The 18,281-nt window shown below is 41.6% G+C and overlaps 1 protein-coding gene across 1 annotated transcript in view; it reads left to right on the forward strand.

Annotated features, from left to right (window-relative positions):
- MTHFD1 (methylenetetrahydrofolate dehydrogenase, cyclohydrolase and formyltetrahydrofolate synthetase 1) overlaps positions 1–18,281 on the forward strand; it is a 40,218-nt gene extending 21,937 nt beyond the window's left edge. The window contains exons 14-28 of the mRNA XM_053945942.1: positions 578–685; positions 787–861; positions 2,621–2,723; positions 3,876–3,952; positions 4,922–5,062; positions 7,621–7,689; positions 8,232–8,343; positions 8,530–8,669; positions 9,100–9,141; positions 10,161–10,261; positions 10,945–11,122; positions 11,489–11,596; positions 12,802–12,954; positions 16,843–16,951; positions 17,133–18,281. Coding sequence (XP_053801917.1) covers positions 578–685; positions 787–861; positions 2,621–2,723; positions 3,876–3,952; positions 4,922–5,062; positions 7,621–7,689; positions 8,232–8,343; positions 8,530–8,669; positions 9,100–9,141; positions 10,161–10,261; positions 10,945–11,122; positions 11,489–11,596; positions 12,802–12,954; positions 16,843–16,932 — 1,497 coding nt within the window. The 3' untranslated portion in view covers positions 16,933–16,951; positions 17,133–18,281. The remainder of the gene's footprint in view (positions 1–577; positions 686–786; positions 862–2,620; positions 2,724–3,875; positions 3,953–4,921; positions 5,063–7,620; positions 7,690–8,231; positions 8,344–8,529; positions 8,670–9,099; positions 9,142–10,160; positions 10,262–10,944; positions 11,123–11,488; positions 11,597–12,801; positions 12,955–16,842; positions 16,952–17,132) is intronic.

Genomic DNA, 18,281 nt, shown 5'->3' on the forward strand with positions numbered 1-18,281 from the left:
CTACTAGCAGTGTCACTGTGTAGTACGTGGTCTACAAGTTCTGCCTGTGATTCTGTGTTTGGGTGGTTACCTTAAGCAGAGCTTTGTGCAGCCACAGAGCTCCACTGCTAGTGCTGCACAAGGTTGCTAGTTCCAGTTTAGCTCAGACTCCCTTGTGGGAGCAGCAGCCACTTCAGCTAATGTATGTGTGAAACCTGCTGTGCAAATGAGGGGGTCAGTAGGATGGTGAAGGAGGAGCAATGCAGAACACAGAGTGTGCTGAAGTTGGGTCTTTTAAGTGCCAAAAGAGCCTGTGAGAACTGTTCTGGTGGAGAGGAAAAGAAAAAAACAAACAACTTTTTATTTGGGAGCTTTGTTTTAGAAGTTTGTAAAATGACATAAATGTGGGGGAGGCATTTTTATGTTTTAAAGAAATTCTTTCCTCTCTTCCACATACTGCACTGAGCAATCTCTCCCCCTCCACCCTCACCCACTTTAACATTACTATTAATACTCCTCTTTCCATCTGTCTACGGTGAGTTGGAATAAATGAAAATTGCAGCAGGATGAGGTAACTGATATGTTTTATGTCCTCTAGTTTAACCTTCACCTCACTGGTGACATCCATGCCATCACTGCAGCCAACAACCTGGTCGCTGCCGCTATTGATGCGCGCATGTTCCACGAGCAGACTCAGTCTGACCAGGTACAATCCTCCCTTACCATGTATCTGATCCCAGCCCACTTTGGCCAGGCTGTTTTGGATGTGCCAGCAGTGCTGATGGACTGCTTGTTTCACTTTGCAAGGCTCTCTACAACCGTTTGGTGCCATCTGTCAATGGTGTCAGGAAGTTCTCAGACATCCAGATCCGAAGGCTACAGGTGAGCTCGCTGCTTTCTCGTTGGTTTCTGGTTCTGTTCCATTTACTTATCCTTTAGGTAGGCACAGCTATGTTACAGAAGCGTCTGTGTTGTCCCTTAGGTCATTCTGCTGGCATTTGTTTTTTACACAAAGTGTGCAGAAGTGTGCTAACCCTTCATACAGCTCAGAAAACAGATGCAGCCCAAGGGGAGGAATCATTGCTATAACTCTATCAAATACTCTATTATTAACACAGTGGGAAGAAAGAGAGGTTAGTATCCTTTATTAGTGGTGTCAGTTCAGTGTCCTTAATGCAGTTTAAGAAAGGACTAGAATTAGTGTCTGTACCTAACACACAGCTAGAGATTAGTGGTTCCCATGTGACAGCTATGTCAATAATGCAGCACAAAAAAAGGCAATTCATAAAATTCAGCAAAAAGAGAACATACAGAATTTTCTTTGTCTTGCCCAGATTGAGAAAACAGAGAAAAACTTTAAAAACCCACCCATTCCCTACATGGCAAATTTCTCCTCTGCCAAAAAAAAAAAAAAAAAAAGAATTCCCAGTTAGATAAGTAGCCCTGTCATTGAATGGCAGGCCCTGAGCAGCCCACAGCTCCTCTGATCCTCAAAACTTAAGGGCATGTGCAAGTTCACGTTGGCTTCTGCAAAAATGAGATTAGCAGATGAATAGTTTTGCACTGGGCTTGAACCTTGCAGCTAGGAGGACAGCCCGAGCCCTGCTGAGCTCCTTCAAGGTACAAACCTTACTTTGTAGAGTATTCAGGCTGGATCAGCTGCCTATTTGGAAGTCAGGAGCAATAGGGAAGGTAAAACTCTGATATATTAATTGGCTATAATGTCTTAAACCATTAGAGAATGTGTGGTTTGCTTCCATTGCTGAGCAAGAAATGATGTCATACTGCTTGGTGTTCCTGATGGACTGCTGAGGGAACTCTACCCTAACCACTCTTCTGGTTATTGAATGTCAAGATGTAAACAGAATGCTAATACTCCAGATGGATGGTATCTCTGTCATTGTTGTTGTTTATTTCCTTTTCTAAATGATATGCTTGAAGAGGAAAAGAACAGACTTTCTTCTTCCCTGCTGTTCTTCAGGAGAAAAATACGACTTAACTGTCTGGTTAATTAAAAAAACCTTGCTCGTTCATAAATCAACTGTATCGTTTCCCTCATGCCTAAGCTTGTGCTTCTATCAAGCTTCTTGAGATAATTCTTCCCTCAATTAAGCAACTTGGCAAACTGCCCATCCTCTCAGTGTGTTCAAGACCAGCTTTCTGGGATGCTGACAGCCTTGTGACTGAATTGTTTAATTCCTCCTTTGTGCTGCTTTAAGCAGCATGCTGAAAGCAGTGGCTTTAAATACGTGTGGCTGTGTGCAGTGACCCCAGGCAAACTAATGAGAAATGGATGTAAGCATGTGAGACTAATGACGAGAGCAAGGCGTGGAGGGAGCTGCAGAGCTGTCTCTTACTCTTTCTGTAGGTGCCTTGCACAAAGCTTGGTGACAACCTGCCCTAATGAGCTCCATTGTCTGCCTTGCCCTTTCAGAGCTGGACAGCAGCAAGCTCTGTCCAGTATATGCTGATAGGGATCATCTTATGTTCTTGTGGGATTTGGAAGAAAGGGTCCCAAAAAGGTAGCCCCTCTTTATTTCGGAATATGCAGGGGCTGCTGCCAAAGCCTCAATGCTGCAGTAAAAGGTTCATTTCTGTGAATATTTTCACTATACCTCTTATTTGTCTTTTCTTCCCATAGAAACTGGGCATCAACAAAACTGATCCTATGGCTTTGACAAAGGAAGAAGTAAATGCATTTGTGAGACTGGACATTGACCCAGGCACCATAACATGGCAAAGAGGTACTAGAGACATTAAATGAAAGAAAACATGTCAAAAGAGACATTTGCAGTTGCAGCTGAAACTGTGTTTCCTGGGAAAATGGGAAAGAGGGCAGAGCTAGTTACTCCCTCCTTAAGTTTGGTGGGATAGTTGCCTGCAGCTGGGATCCCATTTCTGAAGGGTCTAACACAGGGGCTTGAATCTGCTCTGAATTCACAAACAGTAAGAGTTTGCTAATGGGTGACAGTTTGTGTTTCTGGATTTGTCAGTCACTGAGAGAGTTGAATTTGGCAACTGTAGCCAACAGCCTTTTTACCTTACTGCTCTGTGAGTAAGGAGAGGATTCTGCTCTGAGTTTTAATCTGCCCACTTGCTCTGTTGGGGACTGGAGCAAATGAAGACCAGATTTTTAAAAGGTTTTGAAGGATAGTTGAAGATAGAATCATTCTCTGGTCTGGCAGATTTAATATTTCACTATCAAAAGAATTTTAAAAGTGGAGTTTTTTTCCTGAGTTAGGCTCCAGGTGTATTGCTTTTTCTTCTTTCTTTTAAAATAAAGTAGGAAATGTATTCTCTGGAATTTGCTTTATAACATGTAATGAGACTAAAGTAGTCTGCCTCATGGGAAATACTTCATAAAACACTTTGAATATTTCAAGCATATAGAAGGAAACAGCAAATTTAAGCCAGTATTTCATAGTTTGTGTTTCCAAGGTAATTTGACTTAATGGAGCTATATGAAACAATTCCCACTAAATTATAGTATCTGACCATTTTATCACTTTCCTTATAAAGTGTTCATTTTATTTCTTTTTGACTGCAGTAATTCATATTGGATTCATATTGGTTAATGATGGTGAAAAATCAATTGGAGTAATATTATCAGTTCTGCTTTTCAGAGAAGCTTTGGTTTGGTGGTTAATGCACACAAAGGGATGCAGACTCCCTCTGAATGCAGTGCAGGCTCTGCTGTATCTGTGGGTATCATAATTTCATTGCAGTTTTTGTGTAAGAATCATGTTGAGAAGCACTTAGCATTCTTCAGGAGAGGATCTTTTCTCAAACTGCCATCTTTTCTTCATTGGTGACCTGGCTGGGTGTTTGTCACAGGGCAAAGATGTGAATTTATGACTTGGGCAATGTGTTATCTTACCTCTCTGCATTCCTTGCAGTACTGGACACAAATGACAGATTCCTTAGGAAAATCACCATTGGACAGTCTGTAACAGAGAAGGGCTTCTCACGGACGGTAATTGTTCCCTTTTCTCGCATGTTTAAAAAGTGCTTTGAAAAAGGTGTTCCTAAAGCAAGTTTCTGTAACTCCAGCTGTTTTCATCTTTCACCATTATCTTGTTAAAAGAGAAAGCAGAATGTCTTCTCAACTGAATAGTTAAATTTGCTACCAGTGCTGTAGCTTAATTGTTTAGCTTTAATTGTCTCTTCCCTCCTTCCCTGTTGTCTCCTGAGTATTGGCTTCCCAAAGTGGGATGTGTGTGGCATAACACTGGTACATGAGTGCCCTTTCTAAAGGTGGTCATGACAGTGGTTTGTCTTCACTACTGCAGGTGTTTTGGTTGGGGATTAGATGCCCAAAACAAGACACAGTATCTGAGCTTGTCTAGATTCACTGTATAATCAATAGAGTAAAAGAGGCAATTGGGCTGTGACTCCCCTCATCCCTTAAGTAACTGTCAAATTTATAGTTCAAATTAATTGTGCTCTTTCTTTTGACTTGAAATGTCCTTAGGGTGCTTAGCTTCCCTAAAGTGGAAGTGTCTGCATTATGTCAGATGAATTTTACCCTACATTCCCTATAGAATCTGGTTTTTCTGCTGGTGGGCTTTTTGTCTTTTACTGTATTGTTTAGCAATGATCAGATGAGTTAGTAAGCTCAGTCTTCAAAAATATAATTTGTTAGTGTTACGTGTTCTTACATGAATCACTAATGTTCGTGCCAGGAGAGACACATAATAGCAACAGAATGAGTAGATTCTATTTAATTTTGCAGGGAAAAAAATCCAGTTTAAAATGGCCAAATTAAATGAAGTGTTCTGAGAGCAATGCTTTGGATTTCCTGTATATTGTATGTCTGTATTTTTTTCCTTTCTTTTCTTTATTGACAATGGTGATGATTTGCCTTGTTTTAAGGATTGAAGAGAGGCAAGAATTGCTGGGAGGGAATCTTAATGAGTTCATGTCCTTCATTCATCTCTTGCAGGCTCAGTTTGACATCACGGTGAGCAGTGAAATCATGGCAGTCCTAGCCCTGGCCGATGGCTTGGATGATATGAAAAAGCGATTTGGCAGAATGGTGGTAGCTTCCAGCAAAAAAGGACAACCAGTTACAGCAGATGACCTTGTAAGAGTCATTACCATTAAATGCTTTTTCCTGAAAGTTTTTGATTTAAAAGCAGAGATACAGTTCTATGAAAAGAAAAAATTAACATATAGAAGAACAAAGATAAAATCCCGGCCCCTGCAGTTAGTGAAGGTTATTCTCCTTCAGTGTGGCACCTTCACACCTTGTGCAGAGAGGGCGTGTGTGTGACCTGGGCAGTGACAGGGTCCTGTGTGATGTGCTGTGTGTCAAGTTGTAACTGGCACCATAGGAGTTACTGGGGAATTACGTAGTGGCTTCTACATAAAAAGCATGTTTATGAATCAGAAGAACTCAAATGCATCCTGCTGGCCATCCTGTTTCTTAGGCTCCCTGGAGTGAAGAAAACACTGAGCAGAAGCAAAGCGTTTGCAAATTCAATTACAGACAATGAAATATCTTCTTCTGGAGTCTGTGAATGCTATAAAAGCCAAAGTATTTGCAAGAAGTGTGTGTTCTCTGTAAGGCAGTCTTTGATGAGGGACACAAATGTTTAATTTCCCTTCATGAAATGCTGAATGTCCTAGTGCTGGTGATGCCTGTTACCAGTGTGTGAAGCAGCTCTAAGCAGCAGTTGCAAGCTTCAGCACTGTTGTGCAGCTGTCCCTCCAATAATTGTTAGTTCTTGGCATGGCTCTGGAGTGTGTCAAATAGCATTTTCCCAAATGGTTCTTCACCATGGTTTCAGGGCAATGCTCTGTGTCCCAGGCACTTCTTCCTGACCTGTGTTTCCAGCTAGGTGGGACAGGGCATTAAGGTTTACCAGCTCTTGCTATCTTGCTGCAGGTCTTTTGTTTCCTTATGTTCTGGGGGGATGTGGGAGTGTTGTTTATTTGTTATACTTCCTCCCAGGATAAGGCTAAGAAACAGTAGATTGATGGCCTGACTCTGGCCTTGCAGGAAAAGTGCTAGTCTGGAACAATTTATCTGTAAATCCCTATGTGAGACATTTGTTGGGAATGAGAAAGAGCATGTGCCAAAGTTCTGTAGGCAGCTTTGAGATTTTAATTCCTACACCTAACATGCTGCCAGTTTAACTTAAGTAACTGGGTTAAACTCTTTTTCTGGAAAACAGGAGTGTTTCTTAACTGCCCATCAGCTGTGTAGGCAGATGGTGCTTGGCTTGGGAGTTTCTTTGACTTTTCTGTAGAGTCCAGGTGATAGAAGTCTTTAATCTCAATTTTTTTTAACTTTTTTAAAAATCTAATTATATTTAATTCTGTCCATTGCAATTGCAGAATGGAGGATGGTTTCAGACATCCAACAGGTTCTCTTGCCTGTTATTTTTGCACTTAATGGCACCCAGTGGCTTATGTTGTTAGGAACGTATTACCCACTCCTCATGCAGGCAGAAATGTGATTGCAGAGACCAGGCTGGGTCCTGCTGCTGTGATGCAACCAATGTCATGGGTGTGCTACCAGGAAGTGCAAAAAAAAGTCTGGGAAGGAACGTGGATTCAAAAACTGACTGCAGGTTTTTAGAGATGGGATGTATCGAAGAGCAGCTGAGCGACACGGGTCTGAAATGTCGCCATGGAAATCTTGCTCTGCAGTTTTCATTATTGTGGAGATGAGTGAAGTTTAAAGCTTATCCATTAAATGTTAAATAAGCTTTCATGTGGCAAGATTGAAACTAATGAAACAAAGCAGTGAATGTCTTAGAAAGAAATAGTCTTTCATATCTTTGAGTGCTGCAATTCAGTTGAAATTGAATTGAAAGGGAAGAAAAAGAGATTATGGGTCAAGGTTTTCATAACTGCTGTGAACATTTGGCTCAGGACTCAAGACAGCAATTTTAGTTACTTTTTCAAGTGCTGGATAACAGCTGGTTTGGTTTCCACTGGACTGTCAGTCACCAAAATGACCAAACCCACATCTTCTCTTCCCAAAGCACGTGGGGATGAAATCATAAGCTTTCGTTGCACAGGAAGGAGAATTCAGCAGGGTACGTGGCTGCACCTGGAAGGAAATGTGGACTCCAGTGTTTGTCTTTCATGTCAGCCTGATTGTTCTCATCAGCACAGAGGTTGACTTTAAAAGTTATTTCTTCACAAGAGACTTGAGCAGGATGTAGCAGGTTATGACATTTTAAGGCCAGTATGTAGATCAAGTTGCTGAAAAGAAGGAAGAAAAATCCAAGACAAAGAGACCTACAAATCTAAGAACATTGCTTTCTGCTGCTGAATGGGCTGCAGTAAACCATACTTACTGAGAGGTTGCTCCCTTGCTGCTCTTATCTGCTAACCTTGCCATAGCATTGAACCGTAAATTAATTGTTCTTTATGCCTTTGTAGCAAAGTGATGCCCAGCAAGGTCACAAACAAGAGGCTGCTCTCACCAGAAATCACAGATCCTCTTAACAGGAATGTAAAGGTCATTTTTCTGCTTTGCCCTGACTAGAGTTAGTTCTATGTTGAGTGACTTCTCAACTCTTGGTTCTGGTACCAAAAGCCCACGAGGACAAAATCAGAGCCTTTACACTGCATAGGAACCATCTCAAGGTCTTGGTACATCTGGAAATTGTCCTTTTTTTCTTTTAGGGAGTAACTGGAGCTCTGGCTGTCTTGATGAAAGATACTGTTAAACCAAACCTCATGCAGACACTAGAGGTGAGCACAGATTATTTGGTTCTTGGCTCTGAGAAGGCACTTAGAGCAACTGATTTAGTTAATTCATCACAGTCAGTGTGGCTCTACTCAGCTCAGAGTTGGGGGTTTACTGTGGTTTTGTGCTCAGAGCTAGGGGAGGGGGCTGGGTTCCTCCTAGGTCTGCCACTGGCATGTGGGATGGCCCTGAGCAAATGCACTAAACTTTGCTCTGTCTTTGGTCTGTTGTCTTTAATGTCAAGAAGTGTTTTGGGAATTTAAATCGTGTGGATGAAGGAGAATGACAAAGAGTTGCTGGGATTTAGCTGTCCTTTCCCTAAGCGGATTAATACCTCCACTTGTGGAGATTATTATAATCCTGTTTGCCCTGTAGTCCTTATTGCTGATAACAAATGTCTGATCAGAAGGCTTTAAGATCAGTCTTCTAAAAGTGTTTTTCTTTACTTTCAGATACCACAGTACTTAGCTCCTGACATGCTGCATATTTGCAAAATTGCGCTTTCTGATTTCCTCTTTCTCTCTCTCCCACATGCCCCTTGTTCTAGGGAACACCAGTGTTTGTTCATGCTGGACCTTTTGCCAATATTGCACATGGGAATTCCTCTGTGTTGGCAGACAAAATAGCATTGAAGCTTGTGGGTAAAGACGGGTTTGTTGGTAAGTGTATGGAGTGTGGGGTATTTTTGTTTGCTTTTTGTTTTGGACGGGTCTTTTTTTATCATTGCTGTCTTCAGGCTTTTTTAATTTTTTTTTTTTTCTTGGAAGAAGTTTCTGATTTATATAATCAGTATGATTTCTCCACCCAGAAATCTTTCACAAACTTCTTTTTATTTCCTACTCTAGTTACAGAAGCAGGATTTGGTGCAGACATAGGCATGGAGAAATTCTTCAACATTAAGTGCCGCTATTCTGGTCTCCGGCCTCACGTGGTGGTGTTGGTTGCTACTGTCCGAGCTCTGAAAATGCATGGGGGAGGACCTGCAGTAAGTACTGGGGAAGGTTTCCAGTAGGTCTGAGGGGCTGTTCCTGTTGTTCTGTTCCAGTCACTTAAAGCCTTGTAGCATTTGATCAGCTTGAAATCGTCTTGAAATTCAGAGTTGTAAAAGGAATTGATATTTCCCTGTTTGCCAGCAGCTTCATTGTAGTACGTTACAGGTTCATACCTGCTTGGTTTATTGCTCTAATGAAGTGCCTGCATGCTGGGCCACTTGTAACAGTCCCAGAGTGAGTCATGTAGTGAGTTATATTTTATCATGCAGTCTTTTTTCCTTCCTTTTATTTTTTTCTTAGAAATAAAAAGGATCAGCATGGAGTAGAGTCTTGCATCTTGATACTGTTTAATAAGAATCAAGTGGGGATTGCTGTCATGGATAAAATTCTCATGGGGCTCCATTTCTTTCCCTTTTTCCACAGGTCACTGCTGGGGTACCTTTGCCAAAGGAGTACACAGAAGAGGTAATCTTTAAGCTGTTGTGACAGTGGACCAGCTAACTGTGGTCATGACATGATGGTGTCATGCAGTGCATGCCTGGATTACTAGTGTGTCACTTATTTAGCTGCCACAGAAAGGCTGCTTCATACAAGCTGCAATGTTCTTTTTTTTTTTTTTTAATTATGTTACTTTGACTCTGCTCTTTTAAGCATTTATTGTCCTTGGCTTAGGCAGTGTTCAGAGCCTCTTTTTTCTCCTTAACTCACACAGTTGTCTGTATGCTCAGTTTTCCATAGTAGTATCTACTCTGTTTCCCCAACCCTCTCAATGTGGAGTAATTGCTTAGCTGAAATACTGTCTCTGAAAATATCCAGAGTGCTTTTCTAATTACTCTCTTCTTAGCAGCAGTTTTTGTTTTTATCCCCCCTTGTTTGCAAGCGAGGAAAGTGAACTAAAGTCTCACCTTCCATCCTTATGCCTCGAATCCTTGTGTACCCTTTGGATAATAGATCAGGCTCTTTACACTGCTGCAGCTCTTTCACTCCTGGAGCTTCTGTATATATTATCCTTTGCATAGGAAGGGATGAAATGTCTGAATTTCCAAGAATAGTCTCTGATGCTGCAAAATGTAAATGTATGTAAACTGAAAGCTGTTGCCACAGACTTCAAATGGATGTCATGAAATTCACTGCTGGTGATATTTTATATATAAAGAGAAATGTGTCAGAGAGGAAACTGAGGCTTTACTGTGGGGAGTTAATGAGAACAGGTATTAACTTTTTAAGCATAACAAAGGGTGATAAAAAATGGTTTCTCATACTTGATTTGGGAGCTGAAACCAGTGATCATTAGAAGTAGTCATTCTTTTTCCTGTCTCCTGTCCAAGAGCTTGCAGTGGTCTGGACTGCTCCAGAAGCAGCACTATGGATTTGCCTTTGTGGTTTCATTCCATTTTGACATTTAGCTTCTGATTTAGTGTGTTTGAAAAAAAAGTTTCCCTGCCCCTGATAAAATATGCTTCCTGCTTGCTGCTTCTCTACAGAATCTTGAACTGGTGGCAAAAGGCTGCAGCAACCTAAACAAGCAAATCCAGAACGCGCGGATGTTTGGTGTCCCCGTGGTCGTGGCTGTCAATGCTTTCAAGTAAGTGGGCTGGGATGGGGAGGTGGTGCAGGGGTGTAACACTGTGGCACTTCATATACTGTGTTTAACACAAACTCTTGTTCTCAGTACTGTTGATGTTTTGTTGGCAGCATTTCCATAGTCATAAAACCATAGGATGGCCTGAGTTGGAAGGAACCTTAAAGATCATCTGGTTCCACTCCCGTGCTATGAGTACAGATACCTTTCACCAGATGAGGTTGCTCAGAGCCCCATCCAGTCTGGCCTTGAACACTTTCAGGAACATTTTCAACCTGGCAACCTGTTCCAGTGCCTCAGCACCCTCACAGTAAAGAATTTTTTCCTAGTGTCCAATCTAAACTGACTGTCAATTTAAAACCATTCCGCTTTGCTCCTGTCACTGTGTGCTCTTGTAAGTTTTTATCCAGCTCCAGTTTCAGATACTGGAAGGCCGTAGTTTTGCATTGTTAGAAAATACATGAATTGGGCTCTGCATGTTGTACTGCACAGCAAACAACCACTGTGTGGTCTTTTTATGCAGCAGAAGTACTTTGAGCTGTGGTGTTAAAGCTGATGCCAGCCAAGGAAGGCTGTGGTTTCTGGTGGCTGTGATTTCTTTGGACACATTTTGGATCTTGCCAAGAACAAACATGAATTTACTGTGTGTGCATTCTGGTACAAACATGCAAACTTTCTCCTTGCAGGACAGATACAAAGGCTGAACTGGCCCTTGTAGTACAACATGCAAAGGAGGCAGGAGCATTCGATGCTGTGGAGTGCACTCACTGGGCAGAGGGAGGGAAAGGAGCCCTGGCCCTGGCCCGAGCTGTTCAGAGAGCATCCCAGGCACCTAGCAACTTCAAGTTCCTCTATAATGTGGAGGTAGGAACTTGCACTATTGCAGACATGCTTTGTTTATATCTGTTGGTTTCACTAGCTTAAGTTGCTTGGGGCTAAAAGGCTGCTGAGAAATTGAGAAGAAATGTGGTGTTAGAATTGAAACATTGATTCCACCAGTCTCACAGACCTAGTTTGTCAGTTCTTACTGTTTTGCTACCCATTAAAATATTGAAACATGTTTTGAAAACTCTCAAATTACTCTGTATTTTGTTCTACAGCAAATGGAATTAAGCCTTATGTCTATAGAAGTGCACTTGACAACACGTGTGGAGGATCTGAAACTGCTGTGATGCTGCAGGTCTTTGTGCTTTGGCCATGCTGACTTGCCTGTCTTTGTTGTTTTTCTAGCTACCTGTTGTAGATAAGATCAGGCTTATTGCCCAGCAGGTCTACGGGGCAAGAGACATTGAGCTACTTCCAGAAGCACAGGAGAAAGTTGCCCTGTACACCAAGCAGGTGAGTTTTCTACCTCACCTGGTAGCAGCGGTGCTTTTCATTCAGAATTACCATACTGAACAGGGGTGTTCAAGCTGTGTTTGAAGGGAATCCTCACTCAAATCGTGTCCTTATCCAGGACTCATTAAATGCTCCTATGACAGAGGAAGAAAAGGATGTGGGAAAAGAGAAACTGGCTTTGTCTTCTAGTGAAGAAGACAGAACTCACTCATGTGGCCCAGTACCTCCTGGTACCCATCTGTGATAGCTTTGGGGAGAAAGGGTAGGAGGATTTAGTGATCTTTCCCTACTATATTCTCCCATTCTTTCAGCATTTAGAGAATTAGGGAATTACAACTCATTACGCTGGTTTTAAATAGTCTCTGATTATTTTTCCATCATGTTCCATTGAGATCAAGTTCCACTAATCAGTTTTTGAATCCATGTGGATTTTTCTCAGTCACAATTCTTTTGGGGAAAGAGTTCTGTGGGTTATACAAGACTTAATGTGGAAAGTTTCTTAAGTTTTGAACCTGCCATCTGGTTATTGAATTCAATGATTGCTGGTTGCTATTATGTTGCTTTTGCTCTTCTCTAGTGTGACATTGTTGTGAATTTACCTGCTTCTGCATTATTGAAGGTCTTTGAAGAGAAAAGCATTGTGAAGACTGGCAATTCATTGGCTGCAGGGTGCTGTAACCAATTTTCCTTTTGCAGTCCATTTACTACTGGCACATACAGCTTCTCACTTTGGTGCTTCTTATATATTCCTTTACAAGTCCATCAAAATCCCAAAGGCATGCAATTGCCACTTCCTCACAACCTGCAATTGTATTGATCAAACACTTCTAATGAACTGACTTCATCTGAACAAAACTTTAACTCTGAGCTGTTCAACATTTTGGGAAGAGAGTAGGAAGTAAGTTGGCTGTCAAGGTTGTGTATCTGGCACTTCCATACCTTTAATTTTTTCCTCAGCTGGATGTGCTGAGGGACGTGGTGGTTCTTTCTTTAGTACTTAATGGAGAGTGGAGAGAGATTTTGATAGAGAAGGAATGGGGATGTAGAATGATCAGTGGATCTGACAGGCTGTGGATAAAGCACTTGTTGGGGAATAAAATGCCTGATGTCTGCAGAGAATGGCACAATAGAGCAACTACATTTTTGTACTGGAAAAATCACTAGTTTTTCCACTTATGTCATTCCTTTTCTTTGTCTTTTCCCAGGGATTTGGGAACCTGCCAATCTGCATGGCTAAAACTCACTTGTCATTGTCTCATGACCCTGAACAAAAAGGAGCACCTACAGGTTTTGTTCTGCCAATCCGAGACATTCGGGCCAGCGTTGGGGCTGGATTCTTGTACCCACTGGTGGGAACGGTATGTGCTAACTGTGGGGTGAGGAAAAAACTTCATGTGCATTCCAGGCATCACTTACTGTTAAGTGTCTTAAATTAGGAGAGTCCTTGTCATTTACAGTTGGTGTTTTAACAGTCCGATATCAGATGCCTTAGTAGGGGTTTTTCTCAGGGGGAACAGGGAGGCTGAAATAGACCATTTGACATTTGAATAATTAGCAAGCCCCTGCTGTATCTCTCAGGTCTCACATCTCTCTTTTCCTTGATTTTGCGAAAAGGGTGAGCTCTGTATTTTGTGGATTGTAGGAACAGCAGTCTGGTAGAGGGAGAAATCCTTGGCCCACGTGGTTGCTGTTGGGGCTTTGCATTCCCGGTGAAGCACTTTGCAGGTGACCTCTGTGTACAGCTGTGGATCAGGGCAGAACAAGGCACCCCCTCCTAAGCTTACAGAGCAGATGCCTCTCTGTGAGACACCTCCAAAGCAAAGCTGAGCTCTGCTATCAATAATTTATCAGGCTCCCCTCCTCTTCAGTTCTCATGGTTTTGCTGACCATCTGTTTGCTGTTCAGCCTGCAACAATTCCAAGAACTCATTTCACTGCGCCCTTGAGTTCTTAGTTTCTGTTCTTTGATATGATTGGCATAATGTCAGCTGAGAAGGGAGAGAGTAGCAACAATGGAAACAGGATCCTGGAACAGCTTTGTTGTGAATTTCTGTGAATGCAGAAAGAGGAGCTATCTGCAAAATGAACCCACATTCAGGTTTGCATCCGTAGAAACAGCACTAGGATGAATGGACCCACTGGAAATCTTACCTGGGGAATCTCTTCTGAGCAAATGTTGAGTAACTAGTTGTTTACCTTAGGGCATGAGGCAGTTGGAGCAAGCAGCTCTATTTCATGTTTATTAGCCCTGAATCTTTTTCCGAGGTCTTCATGGCAACATGTTTGCTATAATAAAGTTTCAGAAGCATTGGGGTGCATGACTCAGTTGATGAAGTTTGCTGATTTAAGAGTTGGATCCTCTCTTCTTTCAAATGCAAGCAAGAGCCAAATATTGGCTGTCTTTTACTTGTAATTCTTTTAAAAAAAAAAGGTAGTTAAGGTTTCCAGATTATCCAGCATAAATAAGGTAACCACATCCTGATTAAAGTCTGGCTCATCCATGTTCTAAAAACTAATGTGTGTTGTGGGATAGAATAAAAGATAGCATGCCTGTTCCTGTTATAAATGGCATTTTTTAGAAGCCAAGATTTAGTCCAAACAATGATTTATTTTATTATTTATTCCATAAGCATTGGAGAAGGAAACGGTACACTGCATTAATGAGTAAACAAGAGAGGGATGTTTTCAGACATTAAAACTAACGTTTTGGCTCTTTTTCTGGTGTCTTCAGTTTCTATGGAGTTGGACTTTTTCCTTTCTGCTCCTGTACCCACTTCCTAATGTTTTCTTGGCCATGTACAAATCATGGTGTTAATTCTGCCAGAGTTAACAATAAGTCTTCTGGCTGGGACGTGATCACTCTTCTGTGGTGACTAAAACCCAGGGAATGGATGTCCTTTTGAGAAACAATCTGGGGCATTTTGGATCAGATCACTATTTTAAACCCATTCAGCAGGGGATGTGTTAGCTTCAGAATAAATTTTAGGCAGCAGCCATTGAACTGTGAGCTGAAAATGCAACAAATATGTAGCTCTGTGGAGAAGCTTTTAGGACAAATGTGAGGTGAAATTAACCACTGGTGTGTGCCTATTCTTGTTATCTGAAGTTAATCACAAAGGCACATCGTGCTTTATTTTTTTCTCAGCTTCTGAGTTTTGGAATTTTCCTTTCTGGCTTAAAGTTTAAACTGTTGTGCCTTCATGAAGTACTGTGAGATTTTAAAGGAAATATAATTTCAAAGGTTACCTAGATTTAAATGAAATAAATAATTTGACTCAGATTGATTTGGTTTCTTTCCTGGTGCTGCTGCTGAATTGAAAACAATTCTGTTATTCAGCTCTTGTTTTTTTAGATCCTAAATGGCATTTATTTTGAAAGATCTACAAGTGCAACAAATAATATATGTTTGGTTGGTATTAGTTTTATTTGAAATCTTGCAAGGGGTTTGATTATACCCAGCTGGTCTAAGTTTTTCTTGTAAGTAACTAGTCTGAATTGCCCTGTGTTCTTTTTGAGCACATGTAGTATTAAAGGGGAGGAGGATAAATGAGAAAAAGTTCTCAGCTCTGAAAATAACTGCATGAAGCATTGTAGACACTTGTACAGAAAATTAGTAGCCTGGATGGAAATTATTCTGCACTGCATGGAAATTTGGGGTTTAAGCAGACTGGCTTGAAGTAATAGATAGCAGAGTAGCCACTGTGGGCTGCCCTCTGGATAGGAAAGGAGGAAAAATTGACTGTTCATTTCAAAATAGAAAGTGCAAGAAATGGCAAAGTCAGACACATATTCAGCACCTCCTACTCTATTGAAGTACTCTGAGCCCCTGCTGTGGCCCTCTGAATCTGGAGGTGGAGATCTGCAAAGCTCCATGATTCTCCAGTGGTACATAAATAAATAGGAAGCTTCTTGCTCTTCATGGCCAGAGATTGGGAGCTGAGAACAGGAAATCCCCTCTGGGCACTTTGAACCTCTTAATACTTTCTTGAGATGTTCTTGAGAGCAAAATATTTATACAGCTGAGCACAAAGACAAGGAATGGGGATCCTCTCTGTGATCCCCGCTCTTCTCTGGGAAGGCAGTGGCTCTCATAAAAAGCTAAAGCAGCCCCAGAATTCATTACAAAGAGGGGACTTCAAGTGATTTTTACCTTTGCATAACCAGTGAAAGACTTGCAGTGGTACAGTACATGTGAGACTGGTGTTAGCACTTGTAAATGGCTAAGGAAAATGGGCTGGGACTCCAGAAGCTCCCTGAACAGTTTTGAGAACTGCAGAAAAGACCTCAACAACAGAGCTTTGCCTTCTTGCTGCTTAGCTTATTATCAAAAGGAAGATGAGGAGATAATTTGATTAGCGTGCAAAATACTTGCTCAGGGAGAAAATACCAGGTTGCCAAAGAGATGTTTAATCTAATGGAGACAGGCATAACAATACTGACTGTGAAAGCTGAGGCAGGGTGATGCAGATAGAGAATGAGACCTTTCACGTTCTCCCTTTTTATAAAAGCACTTAATGACCACTGACACAAAGTACCAAACATGGTCATGGACCCTTGTGGAGTCTGTGTTCAGCCTGTGTGTGCTGCTGGGCTAAATGCTGCCTTAGGGGAGGGAAAATGCTGTCAGCTGCAAGAATAAATCGGGCCAGGTGTAGTTCCTGCCAGCCTTGTGTTCTGCATCCCTGAAACTGGGTACTCAGCAGTGGGACAAGTGCAGAGGACTGGCCTGAGGCAGTAGTGCTGGCAGCTGCTTTATGAGTTTCAGTCCTGCCTCTGAGCAACCCTTCTGAGTGTGTTCCAGTAATTATTCCTAATTATTTAACATGTCTAGTTCTAGATTCTCAAGAATTGTAATCAACTGAGACTTTACAGCTGGCAAAGTTGTATTAAAATTTGATCTTCACTTTAGTACTCAGACAACTTAAGAAGTAATTGTCTTATCACACCAGAGTCCATGAACATTCCTCCAACAGTGAACTGGTCAGCTGCACAGCCAAATACTCTGCCAAATCTTGGGCTCAGCTACTTGCAGCTGCAGAACCCAAACTTAATCCTCGTAAAAAGCAAAAACTTCGTATCTGTCTACTGAGCCAGGAGTTTCTGGTTCTCATGGGGTGCTTCAAAACAGTCCATGACCATCATTCTCTGGTCTCTTGGTGTTCAGGGAGCTATTGCCATCCAAGTCTTCAGTGTTGGATCTTGTGCCCAAAATGCTGCCACTTTAACATTCTATCTCTCGTTATCCAGATGAGCACAATGCCAGGACTTCCTACAAGACCCTGCTTCTATGATATAGACCTGGACCCGGTGTCTGGAGAAGTAAATGGGCTCTTCTGAAAGGAATGATTAACCAAAGGTTGGTGCCTTCTTGAAGGCCTTCAATATTTGGGCTTTATTTTTCCAAAGATCTTAAGATAATGGAGTTAAGCCAATCCCATATTATGCCATATGTTTCCAAATGACATTTTATTATAATTCAGCCTGAAAGTTGCCTGCAGTACTATATAATAGTAATTAAATTTTATTTTTGTTTTTAGCTCCCAGAAGAACACCTGATGAGTCATGTAAATGGAACTGTGCTCTGATCTTTCGTTTTTTAAGTCAGAACAAGATATCAGTGAGAATATAGTGCAAGAAGTGACTGGAAGGAGGAGTGCTGAAGAATCAACCAGTAACTTTTAATCTGTAATCATTTTTAAACTGCTGTGTTCCAAGCTAGTTGACACTGAGCATATAAAGCAATCTTCCTCTACAGACCTCCTGCTTCATAATTGTAGCTGAAGCAGAATACAGAAGCTTGGGTTTAATGACCTCTTTTGATTCAGTGGCATGATTTTAATAATTAAAAATCCTAAAGCTGGAGCTGTTTGAAACAGTCTTGGGACTTAATTGTCTTAACCATCGGGGTTTTGCAGCATGTGTTATCTTTAGAAGTCTTCTGGCTGCAGTTTCCCATTTGCCACGTGGAATCCTCTGTTCCTCTTCTCACACCACAGGAGAACCTGCTGTGCACAGACACTGCTCCAGTGTCATTTCAGAGGAGCAGGGAGGATCCCCTTCGCTTCCCAGCGCTCTCCACAAGTGCTTACCCTGCTTTCTGCTGGGAGTTACTCCTGCAGGCACCTGAGCCACATCAGGTAGCCCAAGCCCAGCTATGACTGTGTTCTTCTGTCAATGGAATGAAAGCTCCGGATAGCAGATCTGGAGGGACTGGCTCTCTGGCCCATACCTGTGGCTTCTACCACATGTGTCCTTTGAACCATTTCCTGCTCAACCATAAGTGCAGTTACACCACTGACAGGCCTTGTTTCACGTGGCACCTTTTTGATCAATAGAGACAACATGAGTAGTGATCAAGTGATTTGTAGCAGGTTTTGTCAGCAGGCCAAAAATCATTTTGTAACATGAAGATAGCATTGCTGCCAATTTTTTAACTAATACAAATAAACTGGCAAATACTTCCAAGTGCTTTTTGGGTTTTAATGTATGCACTGAGATTACTGAATTAGAATTTATTTCTGTGATTAACTACACACAACAGCAATCATTGTATTGACAAGTAGGAGTGATTATTGCAGTAATAAGTAGCCTGCAATGCACCAGGGTGTGTGTGTTTTAATCTGGTTTCCTTCCCTAGAAGATGTATGTTGTCTGTAGGAAATAAACTACCTGAATTATTCTGTGAA

The sequence above is a fragment of the Vidua chalybeata genome, chromosome 6 (genome assembly GCF_026979565.1).
Source record: "Vidua chalybeata isolate OUT-0048 chromosome 6, bVidCha1 merged haplotype, whole genome shotgun sequence".
Lineage (NCBI taxonomy): Eukaryota > Metazoa > Chordata > Aves > Passeriformes > Viduidae > Vidua > Vidua chalybeata.